This window comes from Gobio gobio, assembly GCF_949357685.1.
Source record: "Gobio gobio genome assembly, chromosome: 22".
NCBI lineage: Eukaryota > Metazoa > Chordata > Actinopteri > Cypriniformes > Gobionidae > Gobio > Gobio gobio.
The window spans coordinates 43,848,929-43,869,615 of record NC_137118.1 but is presented as its reverse complement, the minus strand read 5'-3'; the positions used below and the strand labels follow the sequence as shown (position 1 = coordinate 43,869,615).

Below are 20,687 nucleotides of genomic sequence, written 5' to 3'. Positions count from 1 at the left end.
CCGAAGATTTACGTCAGATCGGCTTTACGAACGATTTACACACACATTCGTTCTGCTCGTGTTTCATGAATGAGGCCCAATGTGTTTCCTCAAATGGAGATTTGTTACAGGAGGTGTTTATGATACATTATTGATTTTAAAATCTTAATTTTTTAATTTAAAAACTGTTCTTCAGGACATCCACAAAGACCAGCCATATTATGACATACCAGACACCCCGTATCGCATTACAGTGCCGGATACATATGAGGCCAGAGAGGTACATTTACTTGACTTATTTATTTATTTTACAATTATTATAGTTATATATACATTTTTTCAAATATGTTCAATATTTATTATATTATTATTATATAGTATTATTTATATATATATATATATATATTATACATTTTTATATATATATATATATATATATATTATACATTTATATATATATATATATATATATATATATATATATATATATATATATATATATATATATATATATATATATATATATATATATATATATATATATATATATATATATTATACATTTATATATATATATATATATATATATATAAATGTATAATATATATTTATATATATTTTTATTTATCATTCTATAATTTTAAGATTATATATTATTATATTATTCAATTAGTTTTACTTAATTACATTTTTTTACTTTTACCTATATTCAAAACTTCTACCTAATTTTTACTATACACTTAAAAAATGTATTTGTTAATTTGTCTTCTTTTTTTATTGAAAAATAAAATGAGCACAAAAAGCATAGATATGAAATTTGCCTTTTATTAAAAAGCATGCTATTGCATACGTGTTAGTGATGCATTTGCGATGTCATATGTCACATGTAGAGCATAGTGAAAGACTTCGCTGCCCGCTGTGGAGAAATCCTTAAAGAGGCCATGAAATGGGCGCCATCGGTCACCAAATCTCACCTACAGGTTTGGCTTCCCATTAAAAAAACATCAACTAACTAAGAGAATCAACTTCAACAGTTTCATCCTCTGCAATGATCTTTAACATAATCAATATATCGTCCACAGGAATACCTTAATAAGCATCAGAACTGGGTGTCGGGTCTGTCTCAGCACACGGGTCTGGCGATGGCCACTGAGAGCATCCTGCACTTTGCCGGATATAATCGCCAGAGCACCAGTCTGGGTGTAAGATGACCAACTCGTGTTGTGTTTTAGTTCATGCTGAAGGGATATTGACTAGTTCCTCAGTGATTATATAACCAGAAAGTATGTTTTCTCTCATTTTAGACCACTCAGCTCACAGAGAGACCAACATGCGTGAAGAAAGACTACTCCAACTTCATGGCCTCTCTTAACCTGAGAAACCGCTATGCTGGAGAGGTAGTACTAAATAATAAAGCAGAGGCTGTTGGGTATTTTATGAAAGAAGCATCAGAGTCTTAACTCCTCACACGTCTCGTATGCAGGTGGCAGGGATGATCCATTTCTCAGTGGCCACGCGGAGCACGTCAGACCTGAATAAGCTGATGATTCGTCAGATGAATGAAGCTCTGGACGGAGGCCAGCCAGAAGCCTTCACTGAAGCCATGTTCAAAATGGCTGCGCTGTTGATCAGCTCAAAAGGCATGTTACTCCAGTAGATTTTCATGCTGTTGGATTGCAATAACAACACAAATGCACATTTCATAATCTACTCTTATAGTATAACACAAAACATTACATTTCACATTTAGAATAATAAGTCACATTTATTAAAGGGGACATATTATGTCCTTTAGTTTTTGGGGTTTATTAGAATAAGTTTTCATGCTTGAATGTACAAAAAACATAATTTTTCTCATATTTGACATTGTCAGTAATGCTCTGTTTAGTTCCTGTCTCTGAAGCTCCTCCTTCTGAAAAGCACAATGTGCTCTGATTGGTCGTCTGCACCGCTTTGAGTGTGTTTGGGAAATGCCCCGCCCCTCACCATAACCGCCAGTCTCAACACACTACTAACTAACTCAACCAGGCCCCGCCCCTTTATTCTGTGTATGAATTATTTAAATGAGGAATATTGTGACGTGTTCGTTCCCAGAAGAAAACTCAAGACTTCAATGGAGGCGTTTCAGGGAGTTCAGAAACACTGACACCGATATAGAGAAGAACTACCGCTGGAGGGAGAATAGGACCCTTTTAAGAAAGGAAATTGAGTTTTGCTTGTTGTTTTATTGTGCAGAATGGGACCCTCAGCTACTGCATCAACTGTGCTGGTCTCCTTTAAAGATGTTTACTGAGAATGGCATGGAAACAGCTATTGCATGCTGGGAATGGCTCCTGGCTGGAAGGACAGGTGTTGAAGTCCCGGTAAGACACGCATGTATTATTTGGTTAGTTCATATCAATACCAAGTCAAATATTTGTAAATCACGCATTTTATAAATCTCTGCTGTTATATTAGATGAATATTGTACCATATTATGTGCATATCTTAGCTATGCAGGTTTTACAAAATGCTTTTTGCCAAGTTTTCACTGCATTCTGTGGTCAGTTCATGCGGGAGATGGCTGGTGCGTGGCAGATGACCGTCGAGCTGAAGATGGGGCTGTTCTCCGACGCCCAGGTGGAGGCGGATCCCCTGGCGGCCTCAGAGGAAAGCCAGCCCATCCCCTGCCCGCCCGACGTCACGCCCCACTACATCTGGATCGAGGTTACTTCCTCTTACCTTGTCATAGCTGTAGATTTACCCCGCCTAAAAGCTTCTTATGATACACACCAGAAATAGCTTGAGGATTCCTTGCGAGGAAATCTCACTCCCCTCTGTTGTGATGGGGTCGTTCTTGAAATAGAATCTCATCCTTTGGAAGTGCATGCAAAGTGGATTTGCTTTTGCGGCACATAAAGCAGCGTCTTCTCGACATGAACAACATGAACCAAACTCTTCTAGTCTCAGCTATAACTACAGTTTGAGAGGTTTTCGTGACCATAAGCTGCCATTTATTCAAATGTGTTACAAACCCACATAGATTTGTAACAGGAAGTGAGGCCGGAATTGCTGACGACTCGTTTCAGCAGTTTAAAAATCGATTCATTCTTTTATGATACGATAACTGAATTTGTCTTGCACCTTGATCTTTAAAACTTTACAGACCTTTCACATTCACAAACAGATATATTACACACTGCATGAAAGGTCATATTCAAACAATATTCGGGGCACTTTAATGAGGCAATAACACGAGAAGTGCAAGCAATACATCGTTCCACAATAGTACAAGCAAGTGTAAGCATGGAAGCATCAATAGCATTTATTTCATCAAGTTTTATGTCATTTTTCCCATTTGTATAGTTCCTGGTCCAGCGTTTTGAGATCGCCAAGTACAGCAGTGCGGATCAGGTGGAGATTTTTGGCAGTCTTTTGCAGAGGTCTCTCTCTCTCAATGTTGGCGGCCCAAAAAGCAGCCTGAACCGCCACGTGGCGGCCATTGGACCTCGCTTCAGGTTAGCAATAAGACTAGACTGTAATTATTGGATTATTGGAGTATGCTTTACTTGAAAATGCTATTTAAGTCTTCATACTTCATGTTTAATTCAGTGTGTTACTTGAAGTTTCTTTGTAAGTATTTGTGACAATACAACTTTTCTCTGCATTCAGTTTGTTGATGCTCGGACTTGCCCTCCTACATTCTGACAGTGATCAATAAAGATCAATGGTCTCTGATATCTTGTCAGGTGTTCTCCAAACTCAGCAGGCATTATAGGAGAAGACTCAGAGCTGTTATCTTGGCAAAAGAAGGTTGCAAAAAGTATTTAATAAAAGGGTGCCAGTAGTTATGGCTAACGTGTTTTGGAGAAAATAATTTATTTCATAATGCGATTTACCCCCCAACTTTCAATTGTTTTACTTCAATGAAAGGTTCGATTTTTGTGATTTAAAAAAAATAAGAGGTCAAAAGGTAAAAAAATGCAGATTTATGTTTACAGCCATATTTTATCATATTTACCAGGGGTGCCAATAGTTCTGACCGCAACTGTATATTGCTTTTTAAGTGAGTGTAATGTGTATTTGCTAAAAAAAAGTATTGTATACTATATATACACAATATATTATATATTGAGCTGTGCGATAAGTTTACATTTTAACCAGTGAATTTACACAGTTCTCAAAACCCCAATAAAAAGTAAGTATGCTAAAAAAAATAATCATGTAATGTATTTATTCATTTATAAGAAATATTTAAGTAAGCAGTCAGAAATAAAAACATAATTAAATGTAAAATAGTTCTTTATAATTCTATTAGTGCTGGGCAAATTAACGCGTTAACGCGGGCGATTAATTTTTTAATTTTAACGCAATTAATGCAGCGTTCGATTTTATATCCATTTTTGCCCAGCGTTACATTATATGATCACGCTCAGATATTGTTCTCTTTCGCTCTTGAACATACAATAACAACAACACAGAGTATTCTCATAATAGGAGTCTTAAATTAGTTAAATAACGTCTTAAATGAACGTGAGAAAATGAGACGCACGTGACAGCGCGTCATGTTTGGCAGCGGACGATTTTAAAGTGACAGCAGCGCTGATGATGTCTGTCATTAATGTTCATCAAAGAACAAGGGGAACAGAGAAAATATGATTAATCTATATTTAATTTATTATTTATGCAGTTAAGAAAGGTGTTTGATAACTATTACATTTCTGTATATGTCTAACAGGGAAGGCCACGGATAAATATAACATTTATTATAATGGGTTTATGTAAAGATTGTTTTAAGTTCACTTAAATTAAAAGTTGGGTTTTTTAACAGCCTAATAAATGTTGAAATTGGTAGCTTTCAGTTGTAATGTAACGTCATTGATATTTTATAGAGACATTAGTATCAGTGATACTGGCCTTCATTCAAAAAGATGCCATTACAACAAATATTTAAAATATACTCTCTTTAAATTGTTTCTACATTAATTTGGAGAGTAACTGAAATTATTACAATATCAAAATATGAAAAACTCCCAAAATATGAAAAACTTGCGATTAATCGCGATTAATTACAGAAACCGATGCGATTAATTAGTTGTTCTCCCCCCCCCCCCCTATACTATTGTTATTATTCATCTAATTAACTGTATTTATTGTATTATAATAAATGTATTTGTTGGCGGGCCAAAATGCTGCCAGAATCGGCACGTGGCAGCCACTGGACCTTGCTTCAGGTTAGCTAGAAGACTACACTGTATACAATTATTTAAATAAAGATTATTGGAGGAAGTTTTGATACAAATTTAATACAAATCACATTTAATGAATTGTGTCACTTGCCGTTTCTTTGTAATTCTTGTCAAATTTACTAGCGATTTCTAAGTAAGTAGTAAGTCAATTCTACACCTTTTTTTCCCAGTGTAGTTCATTACATTTAAACAGTTTTTTTGTAGTAGATGACACCAAGAAAAAAAAACAATATTTAATATTTATATGTAATATTTACAATATTTCTCTGCACTTAGGCTGTTGACGCTTGGCCTTGCCCTCCTGCATTCTGACGTCGTGACCAACTCCACCATCCGTAACGTCCTGCGGGAAAAGATTTACTCCACCGCCTTTGATTATTTCAGGTACTGGAAAGAAAATATTGGAGTTTTTGATATGATAAATGCTTGCTGAGAAAAGGGAAACGCTTTCAGAACCAGAGCAGCTGGAAATGTTGGCAGTCTCTGTTGAGCTAATAAACTTGTATTTATTTGGCTGCTTGTGTCCTTTAGCAAATCAATTGGATCCTAATTATATTCATCTCTTTTTTTTTCAGTGTTGCATCGAAGTTCCCCACACAGGGAGACAAACGTCTGCGCGAGGACATCAGTATAATGATCCGCTTCTACGCCAACATCCTGTCCGATAAGAAGTACCTAGCTGCTAGCCAGCTCGTGCCACCTGGTGAGCTTGGCTCCAATCCCCCTCAAAGCTCCCTATCTGCTGGGATTTTCGGATCGCTTATCGTTTCCAGCACTTCTCCGCTATCGATATTAAGTAAGCCTCTCTTGCTACAACTGTGCAACTACAGTGCAGCAGGAGCATGTTTATGTGGTTCAAATTTGCATGGCTGCAAATTTGAAACCAATACTAAAAATGCACGGCAATCATCCGGGCGGCCAAATTTATCAATTTGTTTGCTAAATGCAAATTGACAAATGTATCCGTCCCGCCTACCCCCTTCCCCCTTACCGCCACCACCCTTCTCTATCCATCGTAGAAAACATGATCTCATCAGAACATTAGCGCTTTCATGTAAAATGCATGATCATTTCAATACCAGAGAACTAATTGAGACTTCATTCGTCCCTTAAAGCCTCTCCATCGTCTGATGTGCTACATCGCCAGACAGCATCGCAAATCTGTTGCTTCGCTTGGTATTTACTCGTCGAATGTATAATTTGCAGGCTTCGCCTTCTAGAATGCTATGTGTTAATGATTCATTGAAGCACATGGGAAAGGAGAAAAAGTGCTGGAATGATGGAACAACAAAATAGTAAAAGGAAAAGAATTCAATTACAAATTTGAATTTCACAGACCTGTCAAGAACTGGTCCAGGTCATATTTCACCTCTAAATCAAAATATGAAATCTATTTTAGGGCCATTTTTGCTTTTTTTTTTTTTTTATCATATGTGTAAAATCCTTTCCAGTTTAATGAGTCCAAATAAAATCTGAAATGATTGCAATATGTAAATTAAAATCTAATCAGATTCATCACTGAAAAAATTATTGTAAAAAATGTTTTGAATGATAAATAAATTGGCCTCATTTTCTTTATGCTAAATATAATAGCATAATTTAGGGAGAAATATGACCCGCACATGCTCTTCGTGAGATTCACTCTAATAGTTTAGGTGTTCGGTACCAGAAAGGAGAATAAAATTCAGCAAAATTCTTTCGCTTGACGATGTTTCCTTTCACAGACAACCAGGATCCGTCCCTGAACAGTTTGTCGGTGATGAATGCCACTGACCCCAGGAACAACATGGATGTGGCTGGTTCCCGGCAGCAGAGCGCTCAGGGCTGGATTAACACCTACCCCCTGTCCAGCGGGATGTCCACCACCTCAAAGAAATCAGGTATCGCTCAAACGTGCAACAGGTCTTTAGGCCTGTTCGCTCATCCTGTTTTAATAGTTTAATCTGTTTAGCCAGTGTGTGCCTGCTAATGCTATGATCTCTCTGATTGTTAAGAGTCAGCAGTAAACTTAGCTGAGCGATAAATGCTTTCTGAGCTACTGGAAACAAACTAGTGTCCAACTGCCCATTGTTTCACTGATTCGTTTTTAGTTTTTTCTTCAACAAGTGCGATTAATCGCGATTAAAATGTTTAATCTATTGACAGCCCTAATATATACACACACCGATCGGGCATAACATTATGACACAGATGAAGTTATTAACACTTATTATCTCTTCAGCACCTGTTAGTGGGTGGGATATATTAGACAGCAAGTGAACATTTTGTCCTCAGAGTTGATGTGTTAGAAGCAGGAAAAATGGGCAAGCGTAAGGATTTGAGCGAGTTTGACATGGGCCAAATTGTGATGGCTAGACGACAGAGCATCTCCAAAACTGCAGCTCTTGTGGGGTGTTCCCGGTCTGCAGTGGTCAGTCTCTATCAAAAGTGCTCCAAGGAAGGAACAGTGGAGAACCGGCCACAGGGTCATGGGCAGCCAAGGCTCATTGATGCACGTGTGGAGCGAAGGCTGACCCGTGTGGTCCAATCAAACAGATGAGCTACTGGAGCTCAAATTGCTCAAGAAGTTACTGCTGGTTCTGATAGAAAGGTGTCAGAACACACAGAGCATCTCAGTTTGTTGCGTATGGGGCGGCACAGCCGCTGACCAGTCAGGATGCCCATGTTGACCCCTGTCCAACACCAAAAGAGCCAATCCTGGCACATGAGCATCAGAACTGGACAAAGGAGCAATGGAAGAAGGTGGCCTGGTCTGATGAATCATATTTTTTTACATCACTTACGTCGCTTACCTGGGGAACACATGGCACCAGGTGCACTATGGGAAGAAGGCAAGCCGGCGGAGGCAGTGATGCTTTGGGCAATGTTCTGCTGGGAAACCTTGGGTCCTGCCATCCATGTGGATGTTACTTTGACACGTACCACTTACCTAAGCATTGTCGCAGACTATATACCCTTTCATGGAAACGGTATTCCCTGGTGGCTGTGGCTCTTTGAGCAGATAATGTGCCGCAACAAAGCAAAAATGGTTCAGGAATGGTTTGAGGAGCACAATGACTTTGAGGTGTTGACTTGGCCTCCAAATTCCCCAGATCTCAATCCAATCGAGCATCTGTAGGATGTGCTGAACAAACAAGTCCGATCCATGGAGGCCTCACCTCACAACTTACAGGACTTAAAGGATCTGCTGCTAACATCTTGGTGCCAGATACCACAGCACACCTTCAGGGGTCTAGTGGAGTCCATGCCTCGACGGGTCAGGGATGTTTTTGCAGCAAAAGAGGGACCAACACAATATTAGGTGATCGGTGTGTGTGTATATATATATATATATATATATATATTGTAAAAAACACAACAAAATTTAAACTGAAATTATACTAAAATAACAGCAGTCACAGCATAGAACCAGCTCTGAATGCTAACCAGCTAGAGTAGTTGATGTATTACATAAGCCCCCCTGTAAGTGGCTCTTAACCCTCAGCTCACAGGTGTATGGCCGCAGTGCAGCTAGGCTAATGTTAAGTCCTCATGCAGCTCTGGTACTATGTCTTCTGTTGTTTCCTTTCACTATAGGCATGTCCAAAAAAAGCAACAGAGGCACCCAGTTGCACAAGTACTACATGAAACGCAGGACGTTACTGTTGGCCTTACTGGTAAGGGACGCTTTTTCAGGCTTTTTCCTCAGCCTGATTTCGTCCTCAGTTCCTGATAAACAAATGAACTCCTGTGTCTCTGCTTTCTCAACAGGCCAGTGAGATCGAGCGACTGACCACTTGGTACAACCCGCTATCAACACAGGAGCTGGCCATCGCCACCGAGCAGTCGGTAGAAACCAGCATCTCCAACTGGAGATCCAAATACATCAACCTGAGCGAGAAACAATGGAAGGACAATGTTAATTTGGCCTGGAGTATCGCTCCGTACCTGGCCATGCAGCTTCCTGCTAGGTACGCCAACAACTAGACTATTAGCTCTGTTCAGAAATGTAGTGAGCCCTCTACATAGACTGCATTTTAAGGCATCTTGACATGAAGCAAAACATTTGAGACCTTCTCTTTTATCTCATTTTGACCAGTTTTTGAGGCAACTTTAGCAATGATCCTTTGTGCAGGATAAAATCCTTAAATGAACTACATCGAATTGTAATAAAACAAATTGTTATCATTGCACGTTGTTACATAACATCCCAAAACTATTTTTTTTTTAAAATAATAATTATATATATATATAGGGGTGTGACGAGATCTCGTGCCATGGGATCTTGCGAGACTAAACTGTAACGAGATTTCTCGTCGAGGTGAAAAGCTGTCTCGTCATATTGTCATGACCTGGGCTGAATCCGAAATCGCCTCCTATACCCTTTAATAGGGCACTATATGAGGGGACAGCCATTTGTAGTGGTGTCCGAAAGCATAGTGGACGTTATTGAGTGCACTTATTCCATCCCACATTGCACCGCAATAATGAGTGTACAAGAGTCAAGTGAACTGTATTAGTGGACTAACGTAGGGGATAGTGATTGAGGGTTTAGGGGGCAATTTCGGATTCAGCCCTGGTCATGACGAGGTGTGTGAGGGTGAAGTTAGAATAAAATATGCCAACGCTACGTTTACATTACACCTCCACTGTAGTTTTGCTTTTTATAGAAATAAAAACAATTTACTTCAGGTGGATAACAGTCGCTTCAATTCTTTCAGCTCATCCAACACGAGCTGTTACAAGTGTGTGTTACATGTTAGTGGACTGGACCATAGCAGAGGATTCGTCAGATTTATATTGTAAAATGCACGTTCAGCACCACCGCTCCCTATTCACATCGCAAAATTGATAATAAACGGGAGCGCGCATTCAAACGCGTTTTCAATACGTTACCACTGTTTGAAAGCGGCTCCCCGAGGCACGCAAATATCTCCCAATATAAAAGCTCGTTGTAACCTTCTCTTAGCTCATGCTAGTTGGGTCTCTATTTGCACTTTGAATATTGAGTACTTTTATTATGGTATTATGGTTATTGTTTGCACTTAATATCTATGATCAATTTGTGGGAAGGAGTTCAGGTAGGAGGTCAAAAGAAGCTCATGTGCAGTTCTAAGGTCAGAAGAGGTACAGGACAGAAGCCAGTCAGTTGAGTTTTTCGCAAAACCTTACAGTGCTTGTTGTCTTTTACTGCATATGATAATTCATACAAGTCTAGATAATTCTAGTCATGTATTTCATAAATGAGGATTTCTTAAAAATACTATATAAAAATCGAATCTCAACTTGTTCTCATGAACCCAATCTCGTGTCTCGTCTCGTGAGATAAGTGTCTCCTCACACCCCTATTTTTTTTATTATATTATATTAATTATATAATAAAAAGGGCACTCACATTTTTTCATATAAAGAAATCAGTACTTTTTCAAATGTTTAAAATCTTTTCCATTCTAATGAGATAAAGACTCCAGTCGTATCAAGAGCCAAATAAATTCTTGCATGTCATTAAAAATCGAATGAGATTCATAAATGAAAGAATATGGAAAATTTCAAATAAACTCAAAAGAAAAGCATCCGGATGCATTACAGTAATGAGAATTTGGGGAAATGTGCTTAAATGTCATGGAAATAATGTTGCAGCATTTTTCTAAGGTATCTATCTCATTTTGACCAATGTTAGCCTTTTTTCAGGAATGTATAAAAATAATTATCATATGTACACACACAGTATGTATAGAATTCATTCAATACTGAAACTGTTGCTTAAAATAGCACTGCGTCACCTAATTAAAAATGGCCTATATTATTTGTGGGTTTTTTAATTGCATTATTTCATTAGCAAAATGAGGTTTCTTTTCAGTCCAAGATGCTGCCTAGAAGGTTTTGTTACAGAGCTCATTTTTCGATGTCAACGTATGACCTGTTTTCTTTCTTTGTAGGTTCAAAAACGCTGACGCCATCGTGGCTGAAGTGACCCGTCTGGTTCGACTGGATCCTGGTGCTGTTAGCGATGTGCCGGAGGCAGTGAAGGTTAGAGCCGCCGTTCTGCCATTCACAAGAGGGCATGAACTGCCACTACGTGTTAAAAGTCACTCTCAATGTTGCATGTGTTTTTCCCATAGTTCCTGGTGACATGGCACACCATTGATGCTGATTCTCCAGAGCTGAGCCACATCCTGTGCTGGGCTCCTGCGGATCCTCCCACCGGCCTCTCGTACTTCTCCAGCATGTACCCTCCTCATCCGCTCACCGCTCAGTATGGAGTCAAAGTCCTTCGCTCCTTCCCTCCTGTAGGTACCAGCAGGGCGGCGCTAGAGCAGTGGTTCTCAACCTCTCTGGCCCCCCATTGTCAAATACAACATTGAAGATATTTCTGGTCTTCTGCTGTAATGACAGAGCTTTTGTGGTTTTGTTGAGTTTATTTAAATATTTCGAAATAAATATTATTATATTAATATTATACTATTAAATAAAATATGTAAATGTAAATATTAAATATAAGTATTATAAAATTGTAATTAATAATTAATTTACATGACTTTTCTGGTGATTTGTGATTACATTTTAGTTTTTTGTTTTTTATTAACGAATAGAAGTTTCTAGCCAATACAATATTTTAGAGCTTGACATGACTAGAAAAATGATATTCATTATAAAATTTTACTTTATTATTTAATATTTTTACTATTAAATCCCATGACTTTTCCAGTAGAAATCACACTTTTATGATTTTATTATTATTATCATTTTTAGACATTAATACTTTTATTCAGCAAGGATGCATTTAACTGGTCAAAAGTGTTTTAGTATTTTACAGTTAGCTCAGAGGTTTGGATGACAAAGAAAATGGTTGCAAGATATCACATAAAACAACAGTTTCCATTGATGCAATTTAAAAATTAGACACTTGTGTCTTTCCAAACCTGTATGACTGTTTCTTCTGTCAAACACAAATTATGTTTATAGGGTGTTCATGCTTTAAACACCATAAAAGTGGTCCTCATGTCACTTTATTCCTTGTGTGAGAAACAGTTTGAGATTTTGTCCATTATGTTTTTGTGTTCTTGATTTTCTCATACAGGATGCCATTTTGTTTTACATTCCTCAAATCGTTCAAGCGCTGCGGTATGACAAGGTGAGGAAGAGTGAACTGTGACCTTTCCTGAGATCTTTTGTTAACAAAACATTCGTTTCATTCACCCCCGGGCTGTTATTAACATCTTTTGCTGCCATTTTTGACAGATGGGCTACGTGCGTGAATACATCCTGTGGGCCGCACAGAAGTCCCAGCTCCTCGCTCATCAGTTCATATGGAACATGAAGACCAACATCTTTCTGGACGAGGAAGGCCATCAGAAAGACCGTACGTAACTTGCTATAGTGAATGCGTCCAGTTACTTGACATTATTACCCAAATTAATCAAAATTTCTCTGCGGCTTTCTGCCTGTCAGTCATTTTTCACATTCACATGGCAGCTCATACAGCAGTAAAGAGAAAATACACATCAGTGTTAAACATTTATAACAGTCCATCAGGTTTAGAATGGCATAAGATGGTCTTAGGTTGAGCTCACACTTGGCCGGTTTGGATTAATTAAAACGAACCCTGGTGTGATTGCACTGTTGGTGCGGTTCATTTGAATAAGTGTGAACGCTGCCATCTGAACCCTGGTGCACACCAAACAAGCGGAGCGAGACCCACCCTTCCAAACCAACTCTGGTGCGGTTTGACTGAAATATGAATGCAGCACTGACCACAGACATTTAAATGAGCCAAAACAGGATGTGATGTTACAAGATGCGAAAAGGACAGAATGCTCAAGCATACCTAGTTCCTCTCATCACTGGAGCTTCGTTACCACAGTTCGCTACAGGCGTCACAACCGCTTCTCCTTTCAGCAGATCTTGTTTGTGTGCAACAGAGGATTTCATGATGCTGTTTTGACTCCTTTACACATTATTTAAACTCCTCTTGAGTTCTCAGCTGCTAAAAATGCCATCACAGCATATGTATGCACATACAACGGGCGCATTTATCCCAGCACACATCATGGCTTCGGATCTTTAGGCTTGTTGTTAAAAATGACAGTGTGAACGCTAAGCGAACCAGGACTAAATGTATAATTTAAGAACCAAGAGAACCGAACTACAAGTGTGACCTCGTGCTAAGATACAGGTTAAAGTGTGTTTATTGAGTGCTGGCTTTGTGTTGTGGTGCAGCGGACATCGGTGAGCTTCTGGAGCAGATGGTGGAAGAGATCACACACTCTCTGTCGGGCCCCGCTAAAGACTTCTACCAGCGCGAGTTTGACTTCTTCAACAAGATCACCAACGTCTCCGCCATTATCAAGTAGGCTCACCACATTTCACACTAGTGTCTACAAAGGAAGTTACCTTCACACACAGCATCCTAACTGAAATGGAACCAATTAAAAACACATAGTGGTTATATTTCCTTTAACTCCATCTGCTGTCATTTATTCACTGATTTCATCACAGTGCATTATGGGTTGTGTTATACCTAAAGGATGCGATGATGCCTTAAAATTTAAATCAGAGTTGATGGAAAAACGAATAATTAATTGGACCATACAAATGTTAAATTCTAAAACAAAAACAATTAAAGTGAAACATTTCGTTGACCTGCATCTCATCAGAAAAGCATAAAAATGCAAATGTTTTGTCAAATAATTGAAATATTACCTTAAAATCACAGGGAGTACTTCACGTTTTACTTATTATTTTGGTAGCACTTTATTTTACAGTCAGTCCTGTTTTGCATGTACATACTATGTACTTATTGTAGTAATAACTACGTACTAACCCTGAACCTACACCTAACCTTAACCTTACATTACTCAGTACTTTTGTGGGCAAGTACACGCAAAATGCACGTACTGTAAAATGAAGTGCAGCCACCATTTTACAATTAGCTCAAGAGGTTTTGATGACAAAAAAATGTGAATGCCTGTTATAGGATACTATGAATTTGCTGTTTGGCATGATGTGTGCGCTTATAATGCCTAAAAATGTTGTCTGTCTAGGCATCGATTTATTTGTATCCGAGCTATTGTATGCTATGAAAGTCTTCAGTGCATCTTTTGTATTCACAGTCACTGATATGCTTTTGTTTTTGGAAACTGTTCTTGTTTCCCAAGCCTGTTCCAAATCAACGCCCATCTCTAAAGTGGGCAATGATTGCAGATACAGTACCGGTCAAACTTTTGGAAACATTACTATTTTTAATGTCTTTGAAAGAAGTCTCTTATGATCATCAAGCCTGCATTTATTTGAGCAAAAATACAGAAAAAATAGCAATATTGTGAAATATTATTACAATTAAAAATAACGGTTTTCTTTTTTAATAAACTTTAAAATGTAATTTATTCTTGTGATCAAAGCTGAATTTTCAGCATCATTACTCAAGTCTTCAGTGTCACATGATCCTTCACAAATCATTCTAATATGATGATTTATTATTAATTTTGGAAACAGTAACTAATTCATATTTTTTTTATACCTGTAAAACCTTTTTCAGGATTCTTTGATGAATAAAAAGTTGAAAAATATATATTTTATAACAATATGCACTAACTTTTAAAAGTTTGGGGTCAGTTTTTTTGTTGTTGTTTTTTTGAAAGAAATTAATACTTTTTTATTTATCAAGGATGTGTTAAATTGATAAAAAAAGTGATAGTAAAGATTTATATTGTTAGAAAAATTGCATATTTTGAATAAATGCTGTTCTTTTTAACTATTTATTCATCAATGAATCCTGAAAAAAGTATCACAGTTTCACAGCTATTAAGTAGCACAACTGTTTCCAAAATTGCTAATAAATCACCATATTAGAATGATTTCTGAAGGGTCATGTGACACTGAAGACTGGAGTTGTGATGCTGAAAATTCAGCTTTGATCACAGGAATAAATTACATTTTAAAATATATAAAATTGAAAGCCATTATTTTAAATTGTAATAATATTTCACAATATTACTGGGGTTTTTTCCTGTATTTTTGATAAAATAAATACAGGCTTGATGAACATAAGAGTAAATTAAACATTATTTTAAAAAACATTAAAAAAATTAGTAATGTTTCTAAACTTTTGACCAGTACTGTAGGTCTGTATCATGGGAAATGTCACTTAAATTGCCAAAATAAATGTAAAAAAAATAATTAATGTAAAAGGGTGAATCTCATGAAACCTGTTAAGCCCTGGTCATTAATTAGTTAATAATTATTATGAATTATTTAAATTATTTTGTAGTATATGTAGGTATTATAACTATTTCTCGTACTGCTTTTTAAATGAAAAAGTCAATGCATTGTATTATTTTATGTTTATTATAAGCGAGCTGCAGGTTTGTCACTTTAAATGCTCAAGCTCTTTGAAGCATCAAATCTTATTGGCTATTAATGTTTTTATCATTCATCAGCTGGAAAAAAATCAGTCTGAAAGTTATTCCAACGTGTGGTTAGCGCTATAGTTGTGGTGTGGACTCTTTTATATATATATATATCTTTGTCGTTATTGTCCTTTGGTGTGAATGGGCCTTAATTCAAAATAGGCATCATTTTCTCTATGCAAAATGTACCTATAATATTGCACTGTATATACATCAGAGCGTGCTGTTCTTGTTTTCCAGGCCCGTTCCCAAAGGAGATGAGAGGAAGAGAGCGTGCCTGAAGGCGCTGTCAGAAATTAAAGTTCAGCCAGGTCATTTTAATATATATCCGAATTGTTACTTGAGATAAGACTAATTGCTCTTATATTACTTGGCTGTATGTCTTTTTTTTATGAATCTGTTCATGACTTTTCTAACTCTGTAATCAGGATGCTATTTGCCAAGCAATCCAGAAGCTATCGTCCTCGATATCGACTACAAGTCAGGAACACCTATGCAGAGGTATCGCAAAACATCACCGCTCACCATGAACTCTTGTTCTTTTGTTCACATGCTATCTGCAGTATTGACAACATGATTACATTGCGCATGTGATTTATGAGGTCATTAACGTTAGCTTGTTTTTACAGTGCTGCCAAAGCCCCTTATCTGGCAAAATTCAAAGTTAAGAGGTGTGGAGTTAGCGAGCTTGAAAAAGAGGGTGAGTCGCACATGACCTTTCATATGTCATGAACTCGAAGTGATCGCGATGTATATGCAGTTTTTGTATTATCCTCCTAAGCAGCCCATTGTGTGTCTGTAGGTATGCGCTGCCCATCAGACTCTCCGGATGAAGGTGATGAGAGTTCAGAGATGGCTCAAAAGGTCTGCTGGCAGGCGGCCATCTTTAAAGTGGGCGATGATTGCAGACAGGTCAGTATCATGGGAAACATTTTTTAGGCAAATTATATGTGAATGGGTGAATCTCACAAAACCTCTCAAGTCTGTATCATATTTTACTCCAAAGAAAAAATAAAAGAAATAAGAAATTGTAATTGCCTTGAGTTAAGGACCATTCAGATGTTTTAAATTTTCACAACAGACACGTTTTCTCCTAAAATTCTCATTACTGTATTGAAAAAAAAAATATATTATAAAGTAATTTTATAGAAAATGTATAAATACGGGGGAAAAAAATAAGTAATTTATAAAATATTAAATAAATATCTTTTTTGCAATTAATAATTGATGCATCATAATGAAAAAAAAATTAATGTTACAAAATATTTATATTTCAAATAAATCTATTCATCAAAGAATCCTGGAAAAAATGCATCACGATTTCCACAAAAAATATGAAGCAGCACAACTGTTTTCAACATTGATAATAATCATAAATGTTTCTTGAGCATCAAATCATCATATTATTATGATTTCTAAAGGATCATGTGACACTGAAGACTGGAGTAATGATGCTGAAAATTCACCTTTTTATCACAAGAATAAATTACATTTTAAAATTGATTCAAAACCATTATTCAAAATTCTAATAATATTTCACAATTTTACTGTTCTTATTACTATTTCTGATTAAATAAATGCAGCATTGGTATATATTTTTATATAGGATAACATCTGGAAGTATTACATTTGAGAAAATCTGAGAGAAAATGTTTAATTTTCATGATGAAATTATTAATGTATACTATGAATGCACTGTTAGCTCATTAGTTAGGGGTGAAATGTGACCTGTACGGGTTTTCATGAAATGCACCCAAACAATTACTCTCCAATAAATCGATTGATTTGATTTTGTTTCTCTGGAATCAGGACATGCTTGCTCTTCAGATCATTGGTCTCTTCAAGAACATCTTTCAGCTCGTGGGTTTGGACCTGTTTGTGTTCCCGTACCGAGTGGTGGCCACCGCTCCTGGAGTGAGTGACCCTTGAGCTTCCTATGAGACTTCATGTTGCTCACCTGCTGAACTTCTGCTTACCTGGACTTCCTGTTTGATTCTTTTCAGTGTGGCGTGATCGAATGTATTCCCGACTGTAAGTCCCGTGATCAGCTCGGCCGGCAGACAGACTTTGGCATGTACGACTACTTCAGAAACCAGTACGGGGACGAGTCCACGCTGGCCTACCAGAAGGTGACAAACATTAGCTTCAGTGAATCTCATCGATTAACATTTTTTTTTGTCTGCATAACCGTCCCTCCAGATATATATACAAGGACCCATCATATGCACCTCAAATCAATTTAAACCAATTGAAATATTACAACTGCAATGACACTTGAGAGAATAGGAAATGATAAACATACTTTGCTTCCTGTTTTGCAACAGCTAATGTGTATTTATTGAATTGCTTCTGCAGCTCTGATCGTTTGTTTTTAATGCATCTTTTATCCTTTCTCTCTTTTAAAGGCTCGATATAACTTCATCCGCAGTATGGCCGCATACAGTCTGCTGCTCTTCCTGTTACAAATCAAAGACAGACACAACGGCAACATCATGCTGGACAGCAAAGGCCATCTTATCCACATCGGTCAGTCGGATTAAACCAAACTAACTTAAATTAAAAAAGTGAAAAATTTTATTTTCTCCCAAATTCCACTTATGATGTTAGTCATGGTTTCTTGCTCCATCATTTAGACAATTTGACTCTTGTCCTCTTGCTCTTTTACATTATATTCAAACAGACTGTGCTACTGTTAGATGATGTTTATACATTGCACGAGTAGTGGCAGTATGCAATAATAACAAATTATTCAATGCATATGATTGCCGAGGTGCCGCCTTATTGAGACATTACTTGTCCCTGTCCCTAAATCCCTCCCCTACATCTACCCCTAACGCTACCCGATAAACACTTTATTCCCTCTATTAAACACCCGTTCGGCATGAGTGTGCACACACACACACACACACACACACACACACACAATACATCATGTCATTGTCCTTGGATAACTTTCGATTCACTATACGTTTGTGTTGTTGACATTATATGCACTTATACGCCGATTGCCAACAAAACACACACATTTGATGCAGTTTCACTCACCGCCTGAGGTTTCCACTCATGACCGGGAACAAACACACACACTTGCAGAACTCCGGAAACACAAACTGCATCCACTGTTTCCTTAAAGGTGCACTATGTAACTTTTCCGTCCGCTAGAGGTCGCCTATTCAAAACATATATAGGTCGTCTATTTGACGACACCAAGTTTGAGCGCAGAATCTTGGGACATGTGGTCTTCACCTCACAGCCGGTGGAAAAGAATCGGGATAGGAGTCGGGTAGAAATCATGTTGATGGATGTGATTATTAACGTTACTGTAGTCTGAAGCAGAGCAGGGCCGAGTGTTGTGAGCTGAGGAACCGCTGGAGCAATCGTTAATAAGATGAACGCAACACACGCCTCGCGAGCAGCAGGACTTTTATTTTGCCACAGTCGCCGGCGCCATTTACATTTTTCCGCTCATGAGTGTGAGGTAACGCAGCTCTGTTGATCATATTAGACACATCTTAGTGTGTTGAAAATGATGTTGTGACGTTACTCTGTGCGTTCTCTCAGCGGCTGCTGTGACACTTGTTCACACTGCAGTGAAAGTAAAGCGTTTCTGCAGAATAAAACCGGAAACTGAGGGTAACTCAGATATGACGCAATTGACAGGCGACTCCCTCATACGTCCCGGTTCCTTGGTTAAAATAGCATTTGGGATATTGTAAGTACTCAACGGAACGAAATATATAACACTGGCCTAGTGGTTTTTGGATATTTTACAGCAAAAATATTACATATTGCAGCTTTAACACTTGGTTATTTGGGAAGCTGAACAAGGTTATCTTTCCCTCACAACCAGTAACACACTTCTTTAGTGACATTGTTGATTTTGTGGTCTAAAAACAAAACGACAGCGCTGCCGACGGCTCCTGTAACCCGAACGAAGTTCGTTGATGGACGTGCTCTTGCTCGCTACAATTTTCATTGTTAAAGAATCCAACTCTTTAACAGTGTAAATAAGTCAGAATGCCTTAAAAATATATATATATAAACTCCTCTCCTAGCTGATATGCAATGGGAAAAGGGAGAAGAGCAAGAAAAGCTAGCACCACCCGCCTTACTCGTGTTACAAGTGGGATTTCTTTTGTAATTTTGTCAGGCTCAATAGACAATGGTGGGCGGATATAGCCACTGCCAACAATGGGCTATTTGCACTTATGACGATTCTCTTATGATTGGCTAACCACCAGTGTTATTTTATTTTCTATTATAGTCTTTTAAAGTATTAAAATTTTGAAGGAGATTTTTTATATTTACACTACCATTCAAAAGTTTTAGATTGTAATTTTTTTTAAATGTTTTTGAAAGAAGTCTCTTCTGCTCACAAAAGCTCAATTTATTTGATCCAAAATACAGCAAAAACAGTAAAATTGTGAAATATTTTTTACAATTTATAATATATGTAAAAAAAAATATTTGAATATATATATTAAACTGTAATTTATTCCTGTGATCAAAGCTGAATTTTCAGCATCATTACTCCAGTCTTCAAGAAGCATTTATGATTATTATCAATGTTGAAAACAGTTGTGCACAATTTTTTTTCAGGCTTCTATGATGAATAGAAAGAACAGCATTTATCTGAAATGTTTTACTGTCACTTTTGATCAATTTAATGAATAATAGTATTCATTTTTGTAAGTTCTTTCCAAAAGAAAAATAATCTTACTGACCCCATACTTTTGAACGGTAGTGTATAATGTTACAAAAGCTATATATTAGGTTTATGAGGTAAATATTAGTTTTAGTTCAGGTTTTTCCTTTATTTTTTTCCAGTTTGCTATTTTATTGCTTCAACTGCCTAGTTGTTCATCTAATATTTATTTTATTTCAGCAATTACCAAAAATGTTGTTAATAATTTGATAATAACCCTGGTAACTTATACATATAATAATAATATGTATATCTACAATACATCAAACAATGAACATTTTCATCATATAACCTAATTTATTATTTAATTTAATATAAAACATTAAATACAATTATTAAATGTTTTATTTAATAAATACAAAAAAAAGATGAAATGACTATGAGGCC

At 37.1% G+C, this 20,687-nt stretch overlaps 1 protein-coding gene across 2 annotated transcripts in view; it reads left to right on the top strand.

The window, feature by feature from the left end:
- Nucleotides 1–20,687, top strand: part of pi4kaa (phosphatidylinositol 4-kinase, catalytic, alpha a) — a 50,819-nt gene that overhangs the window by 23,155 nt on the left and 6,977 nt on the right. Inside the window, exons 27-51 of one of the 2 annotated variants that reach the window (XM_079805076.1) lie at nucleotides 176–259; nucleotides 870–959; nucleotides 1,062–1,181; nucleotides 1,284–1,376; nucleotides 1,463–1,619; nucleotides 2,215–2,342; nucleotides 2,527–2,685; nucleotides 3,325–3,476; nucleotides 5,484–5,591; nucleotides 5,783–5,910; nucleotides 6,932–7,087; nucleotides 8,784–8,863; nucleotides 8,958–9,157; nucleotides 11,126–11,216; nucleotides 11,309–11,476; nucleotides 12,268–12,321; nucleotides 12,429–12,549; nucleotides 13,407–13,536; nucleotides 15,836–15,906; nucleotides 16,024–16,096; nucleotides 16,225–16,295; nucleotides 16,398–16,507; nucleotides 17,405–17,509; nucleotides 17,599–17,724; nucleotides 18,001–18,121. In XM_079805076.1, the coding sequence (XP_079661202.1) occupies nucleotides 176–259; nucleotides 870–959; nucleotides 1,062–1,181; nucleotides 1,284–1,376; nucleotides 1,463–1,619; nucleotides 2,215–2,342; nucleotides 2,527–2,685; nucleotides 3,325–3,476; nucleotides 5,484–5,591; nucleotides 5,783–5,910; nucleotides 6,932–7,087; nucleotides 8,784–8,863; nucleotides 8,958–9,157; nucleotides 11,126–11,216; nucleotides 11,309–11,476; nucleotides 12,268–12,321; nucleotides 12,429–12,549; nucleotides 13,407–13,536; nucleotides 15,836–15,906; nucleotides 16,024–16,096; nucleotides 16,225–16,295; nucleotides 16,398–16,507; nucleotides 17,405–17,509; nucleotides 17,599–17,724; nucleotides 18,001–18,121 (2,896 nt within the window). Of the gene's footprint in view, nucleotides 1–175; nucleotides 260–869; nucleotides 960–1,061; nucleotides 1,182–1,283; nucleotides 1,377–1,462; nucleotides 1,620–2,214; nucleotides 2,343–2,526; nucleotides 2,686–3,324; nucleotides 3,477–5,483; nucleotides 5,592–5,782; nucleotides 6,004–6,931; nucleotides 7,088–8,783; nucleotides 8,864–8,957; nucleotides 9,158–11,125; nucleotides 11,217–11,308; nucleotides 11,477–12,267; nucleotides 12,322–12,428; nucleotides 12,550–13,406; nucleotides 13,537–15,835; nucleotides 15,907–16,023; nucleotides 16,097–16,224; nucleotides 16,296–16,397; nucleotides 16,508–17,404; nucleotides 17,510–17,598; nucleotides 17,725–18,000; nucleotides 18,122–20,687 lie in introns of both variants that reach the window. The other variant, XM_079805075.1, reaches the window with a different exon arrangement.